The 20550-nt window shown below is 40.4% G+C and overlaps 1 protein-coding gene across 2 annotated transcripts in view; it reads left to right on the forward strand.

The window, feature by feature from the left end:
* ITGBL1 (integrin subunit beta like 1) overlaps window positions 1-20550 on the forward strand; it is a 165670-nt gene that overhangs the window by 97790 nt on the left and 47330 nt on the right. For both annotated transcript variants that reach the window (XM_001513577.4, XM_039913220.1), the window contains one exon: window positions 1245-1391. In XM_001513577.4, the coding sequence (XP_001513627.2) occupies window positions 1245-1391 (147 nt within the window). The remainder of the gene's footprint in view (window positions 1-1244; window positions 1392-20550) is intronic.

Consider the following 20550-nt stretch of genomic DNA (forward strand, 5'->3'; position numbering starts at 1 on the left):
CTTAGAATAATGCTCTGCACATAGTAAGCGCTTAACATATACCAACATTATTATTATTTACTGAGCATGTACTGTGTGCAAAGCACTGTACTAAGCATTTGGGAGAGTACAATGTAACAATAAACAGGCACATTCCCTGCTACAAAACCTGTTTTTACTTTCTCAGTCACTGAAAAATCTGTTTTCACGTTTCTTTCTTAGCATAGGGCTACCTCAGCTCTCTTAATCAGTTTGCAGCTGTTATTTAATTTAGTTGGTAGTGTCAGACTGCCTTCTCAGAAAAGACAGAGTGTCCTGTATTTTATCCAGCTTCCTGAAAGCAGTTCTAGCAATTCTCCAAATGAAAACATGAACCTCCCAAGACCTGGGATCCTCTTGATCAGTATAAAATTAGAGCCAGACTTCCCAAATTCCTATTTTTCCCCACTTTGGTCTTTTTGAATGACTTCTTTGTGTTCATTTTTCCATGCTGAAGGGATCATTAGATTCTTAAAGTAGATTAGGACATTGGAGGGGAAAAGTAATAGAGCCAAAAGAATACTGGAATAGGGAGAAGGTATCAATTGTTTCCATACATCTGGCTGCGCCATTTCTAGGTGACGTTTCCTAGGCAAGAGGAGGATTGTGTGAATAGATGATAAAGGCGGCATAGACTCCTCTCAAACTAACAGCAGTTGTCAAAGAGGTGAGTTAAAATAAAAAAAAATGGCTGATCACCCTTTTATTCCACTAAAACACTTGCCATGGAGTGATACTGGGTTTTAGCCAAGTCAGACCATAACTTACTATGTGCCAAGCACTGAACTAAGCAGTAGGGTAGATCTGAGGTCATCGAGTTGGGATCAGTCCCTGTCCCCTGGTAACAGTGTCTAGACTGTAGATCTTTAGTGTTTTGAGGAAATGAAAGGAGAAATGTTTCTTTAAGGGATTAGATCCAAACAACATCCCCTTAGGATGCTATTTTTTAGGACTGTTAGAAAGTCATGCAAATTGAATTCTTCACATTCAGATAGATCCAGATTTATAACCCTCTTAAAATATTGGTTTTAGACCGTTTGATTTCATCTTCCCTGCCATCCTAATGATTATTTCATAAAAATCAGGGTTATAGAACATTAGAGAGAGTACATTTTTGTTTCAAGTGTAAGGTATTGTCTGAATTAAAGGCTCTGACTCATTCAAGACCTTCATTCTTGGAATGGAAACTGAGTCTGATACTCTTTTACCTCATGCTCACTGTAAAGGTCACGGACAGTGTAACTGCGGAAAGTGCAAATGCAAAGCTGGATGGTCGGGGAAGAAGTGTGAGCATCCCATTTCCTGCCCGCTGACGGCAGAGGACAGTGCCAAAAGGTGCCGAGGAACCTCCAATCTGCCTTGCTCTGGACGAGGTAAGTCCTCTTCTTTAAAGGCGAGCTAGGTCAGCTCCTGCTAACCTCGACCCACTGGACTATTAGTCTGTAAGCTCCTCGAGGGCAGGCACCCGTGTCTTTAACTCCTTTTGTGCAATCCCAAATTTCCAGGATAGTGTGCTGCTCATGATAGATGGCCGATCAATACTGCAATTAAGTTGACGACATTCTTTCACCTTTTAAAAAAATCAGCTGAGATTCCCTTATGAGGGAAGACTATAGGAGAAGCAGTATGGACTGTGGCAAGAGCCCAGGCCTGGCAGGCCAGGGGACCTTTATCCTCATCCCGACCCCATCGCTTTCCTGGTGCGTGACAATAGGCAATTCTCTTAATGGCTCTGGGCCTCAGTTTCTCCATCTGTAACATGGAAATTAAATGCCTGTTTCACATTCCCTCTATGAACCCCACAGGGGATGGGAACTTTTCCAACTTGATTATTTTGTTAGTAACCTGGTGCTTAAATGCCACGGTTTTGATTAACATTCTTTCGGAAGAAATAATAATTGAATCAGCATGACTGAATGAACATGGCAATAGACACATACAAAATGGCCTTCTTCTCAGGGTCTTCAGCTGTAATAAAATCCATTCGCTTCAATGTCAGACTAATTTTGTGTGGAGGATTAAAAAAAAAAGCCCAAAACACTTAATACCAGTGCTCGACTGTTATAGATGTTGTCATTAATATGTTTCCCATCGATAAAACCTAACTTTCAGTGATTCTTCTGACTCTTGAACACCTCGTTTTGAGAAGCCTAATGTCTTCCACCAAGCTTTAAAACCTTTATTTATGAATTGGCTTGTATAGTTTGAAAAGCTTATAGTCACAGGTGTGTCTTAAACACTGGATCAACAATATCAACCAATATCAGAGTTGAGAGAAAAATCCATCTAAAGAAAACAGGTTTCATTCTTTTTGATTTATCGAAATATGGAATTTGGTTACAGTAGTGATGGGAATAGAAAGTAAACGTGAAATGGACTTTGGCTGGAACTGGTAAGTGAAGTCAGTACAGATTTTTCCAAGGAGAAAAACTGTTGCGTTTGCACCTGACCTCAAATTGCATTTCATTTTGATGGGCTTTTTTCCATTAACGTGGTTTACACTGGAAAGCAACCAAACACCAGATATTATTGATCTAGTTCAGTTGTGTTCCCGCAAATTTGTACCTACTGGCCATGGCATCACTGCAGTGTTCAGGTAAACCTAGCAATTTTTCACAAGGATGAAGATCAACTGCTGCTGGAGAAGAAGATTCTGACCGGCCCTTGCCATTTCTCTACCAAACAAACAGCATACAAGTAAAAACCCTGACTGAAGGGAAGAGTCCCAAGCCTTGGCCTGCCACCTTCCCTGGGAATTCCCAATTCCTGTAATACCAGATTATCTAAGGAACAAGAGGATTGTTGCCAAGCCTGGAGAAATCCCAGGACACACAAATTGAAACCAATCCAAGAGCCTCTCTATATCTCTGAAAGATGTAAAGGTGACAAAGAAGGGAAGGAGGCTAAGACAGGGAAGTGAGAAAAAGCATGACCTAGTGGAAAGAGCATAGGTCTGGGAGTCAGAGGACCTGAGTTCTAATTCCGGATCCACTACATAGCTGCTGTGCAACCTTAGATGAGTCACTTCATCTTTCTGTGCCTCAGTCACTTCATGGGGAAGCAGCGTGGCTCAGTGGAAAGAGCCTGGGCTTAGGAGTCAGAGGTCATGGGTTCGATTCCCGGATCTGCCACTTGTCAGCTGTGTGACTGTGGGCAAGTCACTTCACTTCTCTGTGCCTCAGTTACCTCATCTGTAAAATGGGGATTAACTGTGAGCCTCAAGTGGGACAACCTGATGACCCTGTATCTACCCCAGCGCTTAGAACAGTGCTCTGCACATAGTAAGCGCTTAACAAATACCAACATCATCATCATCATCTGTAAAATGGAGATGAAGTGTGATGAAGCGTGATGGAGATGAAGACTGTGAGCCCCACGTGGGACGACCAGATTACCTTGTATCTCCCCCAGCGCTTAGAATAGTGCTGGGCACATAGTAAGCACTTAACAAATGCCATCATCATCATCAGCCTGTGAGTCCCATGTGGGACCTGCTTATCCTGTACCTATCCCAGAACTTGACACATAGTTAGCACTTAACAAAAATTCCATTGTTTCTCCCCTTACATTGTGCATGTAGGTTGCCCGAGTTGAATCAGCTGTTCTCTCTCACTCACCCCTCCTGGAGTCTCCATGCCATCTGTTGATCCTCCTGGCTCTTATGCCTCAACGGCCACCTCCCCTGGAAATTTCCAGTTCTTGTCTCTGCCCATGGTGCCACCCTACTTTGCTTTCTACCGTTCATTTGCTGTAAGTGGGAGGACACGCTAGAAGTCCGTCAGTGGTAATTACACATATTCGACAATGATCATATAGCAGCTAAACAAGGAACAACGCGTCACAGTAATTCATTCATTCATTCAATAGTATTTATTGAGCGCTTACTATGTGCAGAGCACTGTACTAAGCGCTTGGGATGAACAAGTCGGCAACAGATAGAGACAGTCCCTGCCGTTTGACGGGCTTACAGTCTAATCGGGGGAGACGGACAGACAAGAACAATGGCACTAAACAGCGTCAAGGGGAAGAACATCTCGTAAAAACAATGGCAACTAAATAGAATCAAGGCGATGTACAATTCATTAACAAAATAAATAGGGTAACGAAAATATATACAGTTGAGCGGACAAGTACAGTGCTGTGGGGATGGGAAGGGAGAGGTGGAGGAGCAGAGGGAAAAGGGGAACATGAGGCTTTAGCTGCGGATGAATGAAACCTAATGAAATGCGGAGTAATGAAACCTCTATTATACCTTTTTTCTGTGAAAGATTCAAATATCTTTATTGGAGCCAAATTTAGCATCGCGTGTCCCGTATTGATTTCCAAAAATATTCCTGAAGAGTAGTGACTTGGTTTACTTCATGCGATTTAAGCTTTGGAATTGACTGAAGCATTAGATCTTGAATGTACTTGATAGTGAGAGAAAAATATAGAAAAGGTGATTCTAAAACACAAATGTGATCACGTTTGACCTGATAATCAATAGTTGCAAGAGTATTTTTGGAGAAACCAAGCATCATTTTTTCCTAGTTTGCAACTTAGGAAAGAAACACAGCTCTGGCTCAGCTTCTTTTACAGATAAAATTTGCTTGCTTTCCCACCGGTAATGGGAACTTTGCCACTTGATTTACTACTAAATGCTATTAGAAAAATAAGACATTTGAACATGTAAAAAGAATGTGAGTTTTTTATGGTTCCTTTCACTAGAGTCTTTAAAATCCCTTTAAAGGCCAATAACCTTCCCCATTTTCCTGGCCAGAAAATGGATGTCAGAGTAGGAAGCGAATGCCCAAGACTCACAGAGATTCTAACCAAACCAGAAATGAAAACCCAAGCAACCTGCTGTCAGATGCTACACCAGCATAACTCTGGCACAGGAGTCCTTCGAAGCAAATGGCTGAACAGGATTAGATTCTTACAGTTTATGAATGAAAAGAGCAGCTGTGGTTACACTAGCTAGGAAAGCAATTACAGGGCCCATCAACCTCCCTGATTCAGAGCCCCATCTGCTCACCAGCTGGGGGCCACAGAGGAATTCGACTCATAACCCGCTTTGGTGATTTGTACAATGCTAGCCTCTCCTTCCTTGGAAATACCACATCGTCTGTTGGGACCCAACTCTGATCAGCTGGCTTATGGCAGGGATGATGTTTGGGCCTGTGTCCGAGCTGTGGAACGAGTCACTTGATTTCTCAAAAGGTCAGCCTGGACTCTAAGGAGACTTGGAGCTGCTCCTTATAGTCCTGGAGCTTAGACCAGACAAAGAGCTACCTGCTTCCAGGTCTTCATGTTGAGAATTTCTGGTGAAGATTTTGGCTTAACTCTTCTTTCTCTGATTATATATGCTGGTTTGGACAATTCTTATATATCATATAAGAATAGAGAATAGACGTTATTTATATATATATTAAGTATACATTATTTAATGTGCTTTCTACGTGCCAGACATTGTCCTAGATGCTGAGGTAGATACACACTGATCGGTTTGGACACAATCCATGTCCCACGTGGGGCTCACAGTCTTAATCCCCGTTTTACAGATGAGGTAACTGAGGCAGACAAGTGAAATGACTTGCCCAAGGTCACACAGACTAGCGGAGCAACTGGGATTAGTACCCAGGTCCTGCTGATTCCCAGGCCCATGTCCCATCCACTAGGATCTGCTGCTCCTCAACTTTTAAATTAATGGTATTGAGCACTCACTCTGTGAAGAGCCCTACCCTCAAGCGGTTTACAGTTTAGCTGGGTAGACAAACACTAAATTAAAGGTGTGCGCTGGGGTGGATGGGTGAGTAAGTAGCAACAGAATTTAAAGATATGATAAGTGTAACCAAGGGCAGTAGGACAATATATTTCAACCCATTCATTGTTTGTGCTGCTCTCCTCTTAAATATGGGATTAGGATATTCTTGCCCAACTGCAGATAGGATCCAACCATTGACAAAAAAACCAAAACTATTTGAGATTCCTATCTGGTCCCTGTTTTATAGTATTATTTAGGATGATATTTTCAATAGAGCTTTAAGGAAATGTGATATCATCTTGATCTGTAGAAGCACATCTGATTAGGAATTTATTCCATCACATTATTGTTATGTATTTACTGTTAAGAATTCCCTACAACAACATCTTATTTAGATTTCCATGTAACAAATTCTCCCACCTTCTCTACGTGACATTTTCTCTCTGAGAAAATGGATGATTTTCTGTCAACCACGTCAGCTCTATCGGTCACCCATTCCAAATCGTTTTTGATGTCTGTCATGTGGAACAGTTGAGGGGGCTACCAAGAGTTAGAGGACACAGTCCTTGATCTCGAAGCCTTTAAACATTTTGAGATAGTTTTTTTCTTTCGTAATAATTGACCATGGTCAACCAAATTTCTACAAGAAGTTGTCAAGTGTAAAGTATCTCACAGGAAGCCAACACTGAATGACCATAGAAGCTGGTACCATGTGGGGTCGGAATGGGAGAATTATATGGAGAAATTAGATCTTGAAGAGAACTTGAAAAAGGCAGTGAGGCTTGTCAGGGAAGAAGAGATGGGAGATTCATGCACAGACATGATGAAGCAGCATGGCATAATGGATAGAGCTTGGGCTTGGGAGTCAGAAGGTCATAGGTTCTAATCCCGGTAGGCCACTTATCTGCCATGTGGTCTTGTACAAGTCACTTCGCTTCTCTGAGTCTCAGTTACCTCATCTGTAAAGAGGGGATTAAAACTGTGAGCTGCATAGGTCCAACCTGATTTACTTGTATACACCCCAACTCTTAGTCCGGTGCCTGACACATGGTAAGTGCTTAAATACTATTAATATCATTATTATTATTATTAAGTAAGCACAACCAGCAGTGCAGGGGAGAATGATTGTTAGGGCAGCCTCAATATTTTCAAATCCTCAAATCAGGATTTTATTTGATTTAGAACCATTAAAGGACTACAACATGGTTCTGAGGAGGAACTGTACACTTGAGGTAGAAAAGTTTATTCCTATTCTCAAGGGGCTTATAATACTCTGCCTTCATGGTGAATCCCATATGTCTTTAAGTTTTTAGGTCTTTTTGATTTCCTTCAAGTATAATATCCCATATGTTTTACACCTTTTGGAGTGGACAAGAATTAAGAAATATGCCATCTTCTCTGCCCCGTCCCCTCCCCTCTGCCCCTCCCAAAGTAGTTTCAAACAGATATTTTGGACTAAATTAATTGACTAAAAAGATCCAGAGGAGCATTTCAGTGATACAACATTTAGGAAAGTGGGAATATTGCCTCATTTTTTTAAAATCAGGTACTATTTTAATTATAACATTCTGAAAACTGTTTCAATTCCCTTACCCATGAATGAATATTCTTTGAAATAGAAAGGGTAACATCTGGAGATTTTTTCTTATTTTACTAATTTTCCCCATACCTTTATGAGAAAAAGCCTAGCTCATCCCTTTAAGAACAATTCCCCCTGAATCATCATTGCTTTGGTATTTATTTTGTTCTTGTTTATAAAATCATGGCAGACTAATATTTGCCTATCCACTGATATTTTTAATATTTCCTTCTTCTTCCCCCTCTACAGTCTCCCCCTCTAGACTGTAAGCTTGTTGCGAGCAGGGAACATGTTTACCAACTCTGTTGTATTGCACTCTCCTGAGCCTTTAGTACAGTGTTCTCTCTGCATGCAGTAACACTCAATAAATACAACTGATTGATCGATGTGTGCCCAGTTATCCATGGACCTATTATGAGTAGTCAATGTATCAATGCCTGGTAATAATTTATATTTGCTCATTACAAAATACATGATCTAGTCTAATGCTGTCAAATTTCATACACTTGCTGCTTACAACTGGGAAAAAAAACCCGGCGTTACTTGTGCATAACTGGATGCTACAAATTCTATGCTTGGCATCAGAGTTACAATTTGGGAACATTTCCCCTGTGCGAATTACTGTAATCATCATAATTGCCATTACCTAATCAAAGAACAAACTGACATTAATTTCTGTTAGACTTCCCTTGAATTCTTTAACTAGTCAGTCTCTTTCACTTGATGGTGTATTTAGCTGAATGTAGTCCTGGAACATATCCACATCTTGAATGTGGAAGTAAATACGCTGTTAAGAAGAATTTCTGAATTGACGGTTCTAGATGGATTGTCCATGTGGCAGAATTCAGGAGAATCTCAATATTTCATGATTTTCCTGAAGTGGCTACATTCTTCAGGTTTTGTCTGTCTGTAGCCCTATAAAATCTTAATGTGGGCAGGTTGTTTGAACTTTCCAAACACTTTAGAACAGTGCACAGTGGGTATTAAGCCAGTGTTATTGTACTACTGTACTCAATACAAAATAATTTGTGACCTCTTTAAGAGTGCTCTGGGAAACAATAACCCTCATATTTGAGGGCTTACTGGGTCCAGAACACTTTACTAAGCATTCAAAAGAGTACAGTTTAACAGATTTGCTCACAAGGACAATTTGTTAAATGTTTACTGTGGACCAAACACTGCACTAAGCTAAAGACAATCTAAGAAAATCAGACAGTCCCTGTCTTTGAGGTTTAGAGCTATTTTCTCAATTTTACAGGTCAAGAAACTGAGGCACAGAAAAGTTAGATGACTTGCCTAAGGTCATACAGTAGGCAAGCGGCAGAGGTGGGAATAGAATCTAGATCCCCGGTCTTTGCAAAAAGTATCAAAACTATGACATATCCCAACAGTTTTGATGCAGGTTTAAATAAGTTTGACTTCCAGAATGAAGGTATCATTGAAATATTACTCCAATCTTCAGAGATCAGGCTACGGGTACTATTCAGCAGTGTCTCAATGGCTCCACAAAGATCCACGGGGTCTGAATTATTCTTGAGCTCACTGACCCTGATATCTTAACACTGCTTTAGTTCCATATGTCATTCCAATAATAATATTTGTTAAGCGCTTACTATGTGCCAAGCACTGTTCTAAGCACTGGGATAGATAGAAGGTTATCAGGTTGTCCTTCCTACGTGGGGCTCACAGTCTTCATCCCCATTATACAGATGAGGCAACTGAGGCACACAGAAATGAAGTGACTTGCCCAAAGTCACACAGCTGATAAGTGGTGGAGCTGGGATTAGAACCCACAACCTCTGACTCCCACGCCCGAGCTCTTTCCACTAAGCCATGTATCTCCACTTGGATCTTCAAATGCATCTTTCCACCTTATTGTTGATATTTTTTGCTTTTCTATTCAGATGGATGGAAGTTTCCAGGTAAACCTTCAAATCTTCCAACTTGTTTAGTACAACATAATCCTGATCTTGATCCCTGGGCTTTCAATCCTTTAAAGAGGCAAATTCGTGTAAATAGAAATGCAGTGCTAAAGCTCTTCCATCTTATTTTCACTTAAAAAAGGATAGGTGAACTGATCCACCTTAGACTGATCATAAGCCTGGGATCAGACCCGTATACTCATTTAGGATGTCTCCTCCATGCTTTTCTAAATGTTCCTGGATGCCTTTGCCAGGACACATCTGGATGTCTTTAAATTTTTTTTAAAAAGATAAAAAAGAGTCCAAAAGGAAGTTTGTCACTTTTCAGATAATAATAATAATGTTGGTATTTGTTAAGCGCTATGTGCAGAGCACTGTTCTAAGCGCTGGGGTAGATACAGGGTGATCAGGTAATCAGGTTGTCCCCCATGAGACTCACAGTTAATCCCCATTTTACAGATGAGGTAACTGAGGCACAGAGAATTTAAGTGACTTGCCCACAGTCACACAGCTGACAAGTGGCAGAGGCGGGAGTCGAACCCATGACCTCTGACTCCTAAGCCCAGGCTCTTTCCACTGAGCCACGCTGCTTCCCTATGACTTCTAGGCAAAGTGAGATCCCTTATCTTAGTAAAAAAATAGAAGACTTGACATTGAAAACAAAGTTTTGGGGGAAGGTGAGGGGTGGTGAACAGTAGAAAACAAAAATCAAATAAGGTGGCTAAATCACAGAAGTGAGCTTCTGCAAAGTATATAGGAAGGAATCAAGGAAACAAGCCAGTAAATAATATTCACTAGAGTTGGCAGATGAACAACTGAGGTGATGCCCAGTAATTCTGAAGGAAAAGGAATGTCTCTTCAGGGATTCAAGGGATCATGGTTTCCTTGCTTGAATTAATGGGTGAGAGACCGTAGTTGCTTTATAAGTATTAGCCGTCTCAGAAGATCCAAGCTCTAGGCTACAAAGAGATTAGGGGAGTGAAAACCTTGGAGAGAGATGACCTGCTATTGCCACGGCCAGCTAGCGAGAGCCTCTTCTCTTATTTTTAGAATCAGCATTGAGGAATCTTATACTCTCCCGTATACTAATAATAAATACAACAAAAAACGATACATTCCACTACTAGTCAATACAAGAAAAAGCGATATATTCCCCACTCACCAGTAGCTAACCTTCTCGTAGGAGAAGACAGAGAAAAATTCAAAAATAGAGTTCTTAAAATAAAAAATTTAATATACAGCTGTATAGACATATGTACAAAAGTGCTGAGGCAGGGTATAAATAAGTTTGTAAGTGCTAGGAATGGCTGATGATGCATTTTAGGGTGCTGGTAATCAGGGAAAGTCTTGTTGGAGAGGGTAAGGGAGTTGGGGGTCTGTGAGACTGGGGGGAGTGAGGGAATTTTTAGCTGAGGAATAGCATGAGGGAGGGGTTGGTGGGGAGAGCGAGCAGGCCAAGAGTGAGCTACAGTCAAAGGGCTAGCTTTGGAGGAATGAAGAAAGCGTATTTGGGAGTAGTGGGTGGGATGCAGGACTCAGGGAGTTCAGTGAAGAGGCCTATATGACAGTCTAGCCAGGATGTTCACCAGAGCTTGAACCACAGAGGCAACTAGGTGGAAAGGAAGGGGTGGCTATAGGAAATGTAAAAGAAGGACCAGTAGGATATGTCAGTTGATAGGAAGGGAGAATTTGAAATCAATCAATTTTATTTATTGAAGACTTACTGTATGCAGAACTCTGTGCTAAGCACTTGGGAGACTACAACATAACAGAGTTGCTAGTCACCTTTCCTGCCCACAGCAAGCTTACGGCCTAGACAAGATAGTCAAGCGTCAAAGAGGGCACTGAGAATGCAGGCTTCAGGGACAAAAAGGTTGGTGATATCATCTGAGATGGGATATTTGAGAGGAGGGAAGATGAGGGCTTGTATTTTGGACATAAAATAAGGGAGAAAATGTAGGAGTGCGGGTGAGAGAAGGGGTCAGGGTGAGAAAGATTGATTTGGAAATGATCTGAATTGCCTCTTGTGGGTTAGGGACCGTGTCTCACCTGTTTGATTTGTATCTATCCCAGTGCTTGAGGCATAGTATGTCCTTAACAAATGCCATAAAATAAGCTTAGAACCCATGACCTTCTGATTCCCAATCCCATGCTCTATCCACCAAGCTATGCTGCTTTTCCTGATTGGTCTAATACCTTGTCTGGTTGATGGTTGCCATTGCTCCTCCATCTTTCTCTAGACCGTATAAGTTCCTTGTTGGCAGGGAATATGTCTACCAAATCTGTTATATTGTATTCTCCCAAGTACTTAGTAAGGTGCTCTGCACGCAGTAAGCGGTCAATAAATATGATTGATTGATTCCTGTGAAACTACCCACATTTGGGGAGGGCCCTTAAGTTCCCCCAAGATCAAAGTCAGAGCAACAAGTCCTGGAAAGGAGGAAAAGGAGTGACTGTTGATTGACCCACCAGTGACACCTACAGTGACAACTAATAATAATAATGTTGGTATTTAAGCGCTTACTATGTGCAGAGCACTGTTCTAAGTGCTGGGGTAGATACAGGGGAATCAGGTTGTCCCACGAGAGGCTCACAGTCTTCATCCCCATTTGACAGATGAGGGAACTGAGGCCCAGAGAAGTGAAGTGACTTGCCCACAGTCACACAGCTGCCAAGTGGCAGAGCTGGGATTCAAACCCATGACCTCTGACTCCCAAGCCCGGGCTCTTTCCACTGAGCCACGCTACTTCTCTGGAGTCCTGGAGGAGGCTGGGAAGTAGGATGTTATGGCACATGGTTTGGAAAGCATTAAGCCTGATACTTAGTATGAGGTGTGGCTCCAGGCACGTGGATTTTTCTACTCCACTACAGGGAAAGCAGTATGGTGTAATGTGGATTGAGCATGGGTCTGGGAGTCAGAAGGTCATGGGGTCTAATCCCAGCTGTGCTGTCTTGTCTGCTCTGTGATCTTGGGCAAGTCACTTCACTTTCCTGTTGTTCAGTTACCTCATCTGTAAAACAGGTATTGAGACTGTTAGCCCCTCATGGGACAGGGATTGATTTGCTTGCATCCACCCCAGTGCTTAGTACAGTTCCTGGCATGTAGTAAGTGTTAAACAAATACCATAGTTTCTATGATTGTTTCCAAACAAACTATTTCCCCAGGCAGACTTGTTCCCTCATCCAGAAGGTGGATATTATAAATAATCCTTTTATATATGTGTATTCCTAGAATTCCTTTAGAATCAACTGTCTCCCTTTTCTTTCCTGAACAAAGAACTCCCAATTGCAACTCTAGTATTGATTAGGTAAAGATAACTCTGTTTTTTTTTTTGAGAACCAAATTCTCATCACATCTTTTTTCTTAGAGAGGGTTAGACAAATAACTATCAAGGGACAGTGGGAAAAGAATGGGCCTGGGAGGCAGAGGACTTGGGCTCTGATTCTATCTCTGCCACTTGCCTGCTGTGTGACCTTTGGCAAGTCCCTTAACTTCTCTATACCTCGGTTTCCTCTTCTGTAAAATGGAGTTTCAATACCTGTTCTCCCTCCTACTTAGACTGTGAGCTCCATATAGGACAGGGGATGTGCTCAAACTGTGTTTCTACTTGCAGTTCTTGGCGAAGAGAGTGCCTAACAAATGCTACTGTTATTTATAAATTGCTTAAAGGAACTGGTACAATGACGTTTTGGTAATGGAGACAGAGGGGTATAGGACCAGAAGAAAAGTGAAGGATTTGAAACATAACGAAACTCTTCCTCCCTCTCTCCCTTATTCCCTTTTTAATCTACAAGATGCCTATGACCTTACACAGTGTCAGGAATGAAAACTCAAAACATCGAGGCATTCCTCATCTTTCAATTTCAGTTATGGAGCCAAAACTTCAGCCACAGCCATCTGGAGAAATCCACATATTTCCTTGTTGATAAAATGGCTCAGTAAGGTCTGGAGAAACCTCAGTAGATATTTTATCCCGTAAAGAGACTAAACAGAATGATTTCACTCTGGGATCAGCATTTTCACCCTTGTTTACAAAGGAAATAAGGATCTATTCATCACAGTACATTGCAATAAGGACTTCTTGTCGCTTCCCAGATTTAAGTGTTGTAGTTCTTAACAGTTTATAGGAGGAAGAGATTGGTTGATCACTAGAATGTATTGTGCACGGAACTAAGTACCAGGAGTTAAGGGATAGGTAATAATTGAGAGTTAATGCTAGAAAATGTTTTCTTGATAGTAGATAAATGTAGAATGAAGCCAGTATTTCTAAAATGGGGAGCATTCTTTCTGAGACACAATATAGGCTAATACAATACTTTTTTTCCTGTTTTATCAAATAATTCTCATAGGTTTAATCATTGTCTGATGCACAGCTGATGCAATAAAGTGTCAACAACTGTCCATTTAATTATCATCCTGCTGTTTTGAGATTGGCTTAGAAAATAAATTACCCTGGGCTTTAGCCAGTGAAGGATTTTCAACCAGAGGAGAAATGTGTTATCAACTCTGTGAGAAATCTTCCTGTCTGGGATGGGGATATTACCATCTCTACTATTTGATGTTGTGGTTGGCAATATAGGCTCATGCCCATTCTTCAAGGTTTCGTTTTTACCTGATTAGCTTTGTACCTCTTCAGTCTTGATATCTTTCACTACTGGCCACATTTTTTTTTTTTTTGGCTTGTTGGTATTCCGTGAAGTCGGCCTAGGATCAGTATCTCTTTTTCATGATCATGCTGATCCACCAAGGTGTTTATGATGTCCTGCTTGTTTTGCAACAGCAAGCTCTTCCATCTCAGATCATTCCATCACATATTTTAAAATAAAAACATGAGGCATAATGCCACCTCTGTACCTGACCAGTTGAAAACCAGGTTTTCCGATTGATAACTGGGTAACAGGTTGGCCCTTACCTAGTACTCTGTGCCATGTATAGTGCCAAAAATTTAAGTATCCATATGCTTAGTCCAGCGCTTAGAACAGTGTTTTGTACATAGAAAGCGTTAAACAAATACCGTATTTATTACAGTGTTCTGCACATGGTAGGTGTTCAATAAATGTTATTGAATGAATCAGCTCTCACTGTATAACAGTGATATCAATATCTACTTGGATTTTGGGTACAGCCATGAAGGATAATACGTAAAATGAGTCACAATTCAAAGTGTGAATTTTGTACCCAATATTGACCTGTGTGTCATTTTTTACCTCAGATAATTTGATAACAGCATTTTGAATCCCCCCCTGCCCAGTGAACTAACTGGACTGGTTATCCTCAGGGGATCTGTGCAAACAGTATGCGGCTGATCCTAACATCAGAAAAAACTATCTCTAGTACTCGTGGTTAGAAGGTGATAGATAGTAGGTGATGGTAGGAGGTGAAAGCACGAGCCTAACTTACTTGTGATTCCCAGTTGCAGAAGATCAATCAGAAAAAGCTCATGAATTCATCATATTAGCACTTTTGGATTGGGAAAATGTTCTAAGATGTCAGCAATGTGGGCAGAAAACATCACTGTTTATTGATGTATTTTACTTTCCCAAGTGCTTAGTACAGTGTACTGCCCACAGTAAGCACTTAATAAATATGATTAAATGAATTGCTGCTGCTGTAGAAAGTGTTCTTTTTCAACAGAGGCTGTTACCCAGCTAACCTAATTCCTGGAGCTATTCATCTCACTTTCATGGCAGCAATAATGTTAATAATGTGATGTATGAACAAGAAAGAAAAACAGAGAGATGTGACTTTGTGCGGTTCCAGCATCTGAGGAATGCAAATAAAAAAGGGAAATCTATCTATTTTAATGTTTCAGAAGGCAAGTCTTAAAATTGGTCTCCAGGGGTATTAACCGTATTCCTTCTGGAAGTACCACCAAATGATGGACAGCCCCATCCAGAGAAATTAATTACAGCTTTCTAAGGGCGGGAGGGATGAGGAGTCCATCACAATATTTATGTTTTCAGGAAAGGCAGCCACTTGTCTGTTGCAATGAGTTATGTTCTAAATTTTTCTCTCTGGTTTTCATTTCAACTGAAATGATTACTGAAAGTAATATCTACATTTGTTCAAGCTACATATTTATATAAGTTGATTCAAAATTTAGGTGAGACCAACAAATATTGCAACATTATTTGGACATTTTTGGTGCTTGCGGATTAGTGAAAAAGCTAGAGTGTACATTGCTAAGATTAAATATTTGAAATGGCTAATTAAACAAGGTCTTCCAAAACCAAATTTCCAAAGTCCCAGTTACCCAGATAAGCAAAATGTAAGCCCACCCAACTTATATTGCCTTCTTTTATCAATTACTCTACTTGCAGTTTCACCCTGATCCACTTATCTTCCCAACTGTTGACAGCAAGATCAGAATGATACCAAGGTGAACCAAAAGAATCTCTCTGTAAAATATTTTTGGCTTTGAAAAATGGATGTATGTCCGTGTGGTTGGGGCAGTTGATAGTTTTAAGGCCTTGGTACTTGACATTAGTTAGTGTATTAACAATGAATCAGTAGCCAAAAGCTATCTCTAATGTGATCAGCCTGTTCCCTCCTATCTCATTATTCACCCACCTACACAATTTCAATTCCTAATTAATTTTAAAAGTACTATTTGGCTGTTAGTTGATATTAACATTTCTAAGGTTCAGAGTTGTTCTGAAAATGATGGTCAGTAAAATGGAAATCTCTGGTTTCTATTCCGGGTTCAGAACTAGATTCTCTTTATTGTGGTTGGATGGTTAACACAATATGTGTTTACTGTAATATTTGGCCCAGACATTTCAAAATGCCAGTGATTTGCTCTTTGTAGGGGGTCAAGGAAAAGATATTGTGGTATAATTGCCATGCAGAATTTTGAACAGATGGCTAAATTGGAACACGCCTAAAGTGAAAGGCCAACTTTGAAGCTTACTTCGTAGATTTTGAATTAACTCATACAACCAATAGAGCTGTCATAAGGCAGTCCAAAAGTCCTCTCTTTAAAGTGTTCATTTTCGTATTCTGCAATTCTTTATGCAAAATATGTTTTATAAACAGTGACACTACATAGGAACGAAGAATATTCAAGTTTATTGGTATTCTCTTTAAAGGAAAAGTTTCTTTTCCTTCTGTTTGGAAGCTAATAGTGCTCCTTTGAAGCAACAAAGTCTGTTTCAATATCAGCAAGCAGTAAGATATGTGACATGCAAGTTTTCACCCTGTAGATGTTGGCTGCGTGCACATGCTGTTTACTGTTCCATTAGAAGAAAAAGAAATGTGTGCTTGGGAGACTCTGTGGTGTCACAGGTAGCTACACTTTTCCACACCTTCTAACACAGTGGATATTGTGTGTGTGTGTGTGCGCGTGTATTTGTGTGTGTGTGTGTGTTGTCATTTTCTTCTAAAATGAAGGATGTAGATCATTCAATCAATGGTATTTACTGAGCACTTACTACGTACAGAGCACTGTAAGTGCTTGGGAGAGTACACTGCAAGCGAAAATAGCTGAACATGTTCTCAGCCCATAACGAGGTTGCAGTCTAGAGGTATCACTGGTGTTCGAAAACAGTGAAGAGATTTCATCTGAGTTTATTAAAACGATCTCTTCTACACTGATCCCACAAATTAGGGCCCACTGGTAGAGTATTAACAATAACTGAAAACAATGCAGCAGGGCGGCGGATCAATCAGATTTATTGAACGTTTACTGTGTGCAGAGCACTGTACTAATTCCTTGGGAGAGTACAATATAACAAAATTGGTACAAATGGTCCCTGCCCACAACAAGTCTAGAAGAGGGACAGACATTATCAATAAATAAATTATGGATAGATAAATTATGGCTCTATAAAGATATATAAATATGGAGATTCCTAGGAGGCAAGAGCAACTAACGGACTGACTGGTTAATAGTGAATCAGTGATAGCTATTGAACGTCTATTGTGTTCACAAAGTGCTTGTCAGAATACAATAGAATTAGTAAACATAAATCCTACCCTCAAGATTCATTCAGTCAGTTAATTGTATTTATTGAGCACTTACTGTGGGCAGAGCACTGTACTAAGCACTGGGGAGAGTGTCATATAACTCAAGATTCATTCAGTCAGTTAATTGTATTTATTGAGCACTTACTAGTACAGGTAGAGCACTGTACTAAGCACTGGGGAGAGTGTCATATAACATTATAACAGACGCATTCCCTGCCCTCAACAAATTTACCATCTCTTGCAAACTAGCTCAAAGGCAGTCTAGTGAGGGGAGACAGTTGCCAAAAAATTTATAGACAGAAGGAAGAAGGAAAAAGAGAAGGTGAGTCAAGTAGGAGCAACTTTTCTAGAAGAGAAGGTTGCGATATCAAAGACAGATTGAAAACACCAGACCCTGAACAAAGGAAAGGCCAAACATGTGGAGAGTGTGACAGTTTGTCGGTCACCTCCTTGTCTTTCCAGGAACATCTGAATTTATGGACCGATGATGGCAGCCTTGACCTTTAACCCTGAAAATAGCCCGAGGTTGCCCCATTAGCAGGGAACAACCTAACCAGATCCTTTGGCTCTTCAGAACTTCAAGGAACCAAGCTGATCTTTAAATACTCCAGTTATTACAGCTACTTGAGCAGAGACAAAAAAACAAATGCTAATAACATGAAGGGAGAGAAGAATTCCTCAGAAACGTTTGAGATTTTTATCTGTCAGTAGGCAAGGGAATGCTAAAAGGAAAGGTAGGAAAAGGTATCCTTTCTACTAATTAAGAAACTTTATGCATATCTGACCTTCTTCTGGAGATGTAGCGCTTTTATTTTAAAAACAAAGTCTCTGATCCTGCTGTCTTAATTAATTATAACCATCTAGACTACAACTACAACCAAAACAGCACCGTTAACTCTCCCACTGCCAGAGTAGGACTTCAGCTCAAGACCGAATGCTCAGCAAATGAGAGTATAGTCCTTTGTTTTGCAGTTTTCACATATCTTTATTACAATTCTAATATTTAATAAGCCACTGATGACAAATGGCGAGTTCCTAGCAGCGTTTTCTGAAGACGTAGGCCACGCGGTCAATGTGAGGGCAATTTTCTCACCTACCCCTTAGACCAAATGTCAGATTATTATATTTTTACAGTTATCCAACAATATAGAGCCCTTTCCATGGTTGAACTAGATGAGTAAATTACCCTCCATCTTGAAATTGTACCACTTGCTTCCTTTGGATAAATAGGCCGCAGGAAGTCATTTACCTCAGGTAGGATAATTGAAATAAATCACCTCTTTTAGGTAACCAAATGATCTCCTTGGAAATGATTGTTCTCACATATATTCATGAATATTTATTTAGCACCAATTGAAGGGCAGGGCACTGAATTAATTCCTTTTAGATGCCTGAAGAAAATACCTTTGCTTTTCATTTCACAAACAAGGAGACAGTCTAGACAGTCTTGAAAATTAATCATGCTGTGGGGACATGCCTATCCATGACAGAACATCCACTCTTCTGCCATAAAAACTATTTTGATGGAGAATTTTGTATCGATGAAACGGTAAATTTCTTTTTATTTCATTATATTTCTTTTCTAGCTCCATTTTCTCACTTTTCCTAGACTATTGAAAGGGATACTAAAGTCACTTGGGAAAGATTCCCTCTTTTCTGATTCCTTTTTAAACTAATCAGGTACTGGGTTTTTGGTTGGATACAGATGAGAAATTGATAGATGACAAAGATAGAATGAACCAACGTTTTTGCATATTTTAGGGGAAAAAAATCCATCTAAGCGGCTTACATCTAGTATTTTGTTGTTGTTGAAAATCATTATATTATCAGAGCTTGATATGGAGTAGACAACAGGGTGTGGCCATATTCCTTTCCTTTTCAAGAAGATCTAAACTACCTGCTGCCTTTTAGTGTCTTGGAAATCTACCCAATATTTTCATTTTGCCTGTGGTTAAAAAATTCAACTTCCTTCCTTCTTCAGTTGAAATGATAGAAAAATCCATTCCATTTCTTCTCTTGTCTCCCTAAATGCCCTATTTATTGACAGACTTGTGCTTATTTTTTAGCTGAATAGAACTGATGAAAGTCACATGGTACTTATTTATTTCTTGAACTGCTATAGAAACAAATCAAAGCATCCTTCTCAAGTCGGGACCTTGTGAAAGTTTTGTTTTCCTCCAAATGGGGCAAAGGTACTTTTTTCTAGCTTGAAAAAAGTTCCTAAGGAAGAAATCACAAATGCCCAGTTAAGCTAACCCAGTTACCTGGGATTCATTAAAATCCATCTATCACTGATGCATTTCCATCGAGAAGGAAAACCCCCACTTTTGACTGTAATTCAATCAATCCGCTGGAAACCCTCTTGACAGTTTCCAGCCCTCTCCTTAAAGACGGCGGCTGCCGAGATAGCATCTTAACACAAACCACTTTGAACGGACCAGCTTTTAAAGAACCACTCTTGCTGATGTTAATGGCTTCTGCAACTTCAGCAAGCACTCGGTGCAAATTTCGGGCATCTTTTGGCGAAAAGTAGCACAGCTGTGTATGAAGCTCCATCAAGAAAGTGTTTGTAGTCATGCTTACATGTGAAACAAACCATGTCAACTCACACATTGAGTACAATCTGGTCTGAAAACGTTTCCAAAACTCAATTCAACTCAATGAAAATATGAAGTTTACAGGAGCCCTAAGCAGGTGGAGCTCCTATTACTGTCAACTCTTCAGAAAACTGCTAGACAGGGACTTCTAAAAGGGGATTCCCAGGGCAGCCTGTTGTCAAGACTAGCTGAGTGAGATCAGGTAACTCGCCTTCCTCCCCTGCCCCCTGGAAAGCTCTTCCCTCCCATCTTGCGTATCTAGTAAGTGGATGGCTGGGCCATTTTTTTGACCATCTGCTTATCCAGGAGGCAACTTGGATCAGGGGAAGAGGGCAGAAGAGAGAAATTCAGGAAACTCAGGTTCTAATTTTAACTCTGACACTGGACTGCAGCTGGGTCTTGCGCAAATCGCTTCACCTGCCTAAGCTTCAGGTTCATTTTCTGTGAAAAGGGGACAGAGTATCTGTTCCCTCAGCCGCTTAATTTGCAAGTCCCATTCGGGGCCAGCGTTATCTCATATGATAATTACATATGAGCCAGTGTTCAGCACAATGCAAGTGCTTGAAATATCATCATCATCAGGTATTAGAACTGCTGCAGACTGTAGTGCAGGTCATCTGCACTTCTGATATCTGACAAGTCATTCATTCAATTGTAATTATTGAACACTTACTGTGTGCAGATCACTGTACTAAGCGCTTGGAATGTACAATTCGGCAAAAGAT

Source organism: Ornithorhynchus anatinus, chromosome 10, assembly GCF_004115215.2.
Source record: "Ornithorhynchus anatinus isolate Pmale09 chromosome 10, mOrnAna1.pri.v4, whole genome shotgun sequence".
NCBI lineage: Eukaryota > Metazoa > Chordata > Mammalia > Monotremata > Ornithorhynchidae > Ornithorhynchus > Ornithorhynchus anatinus.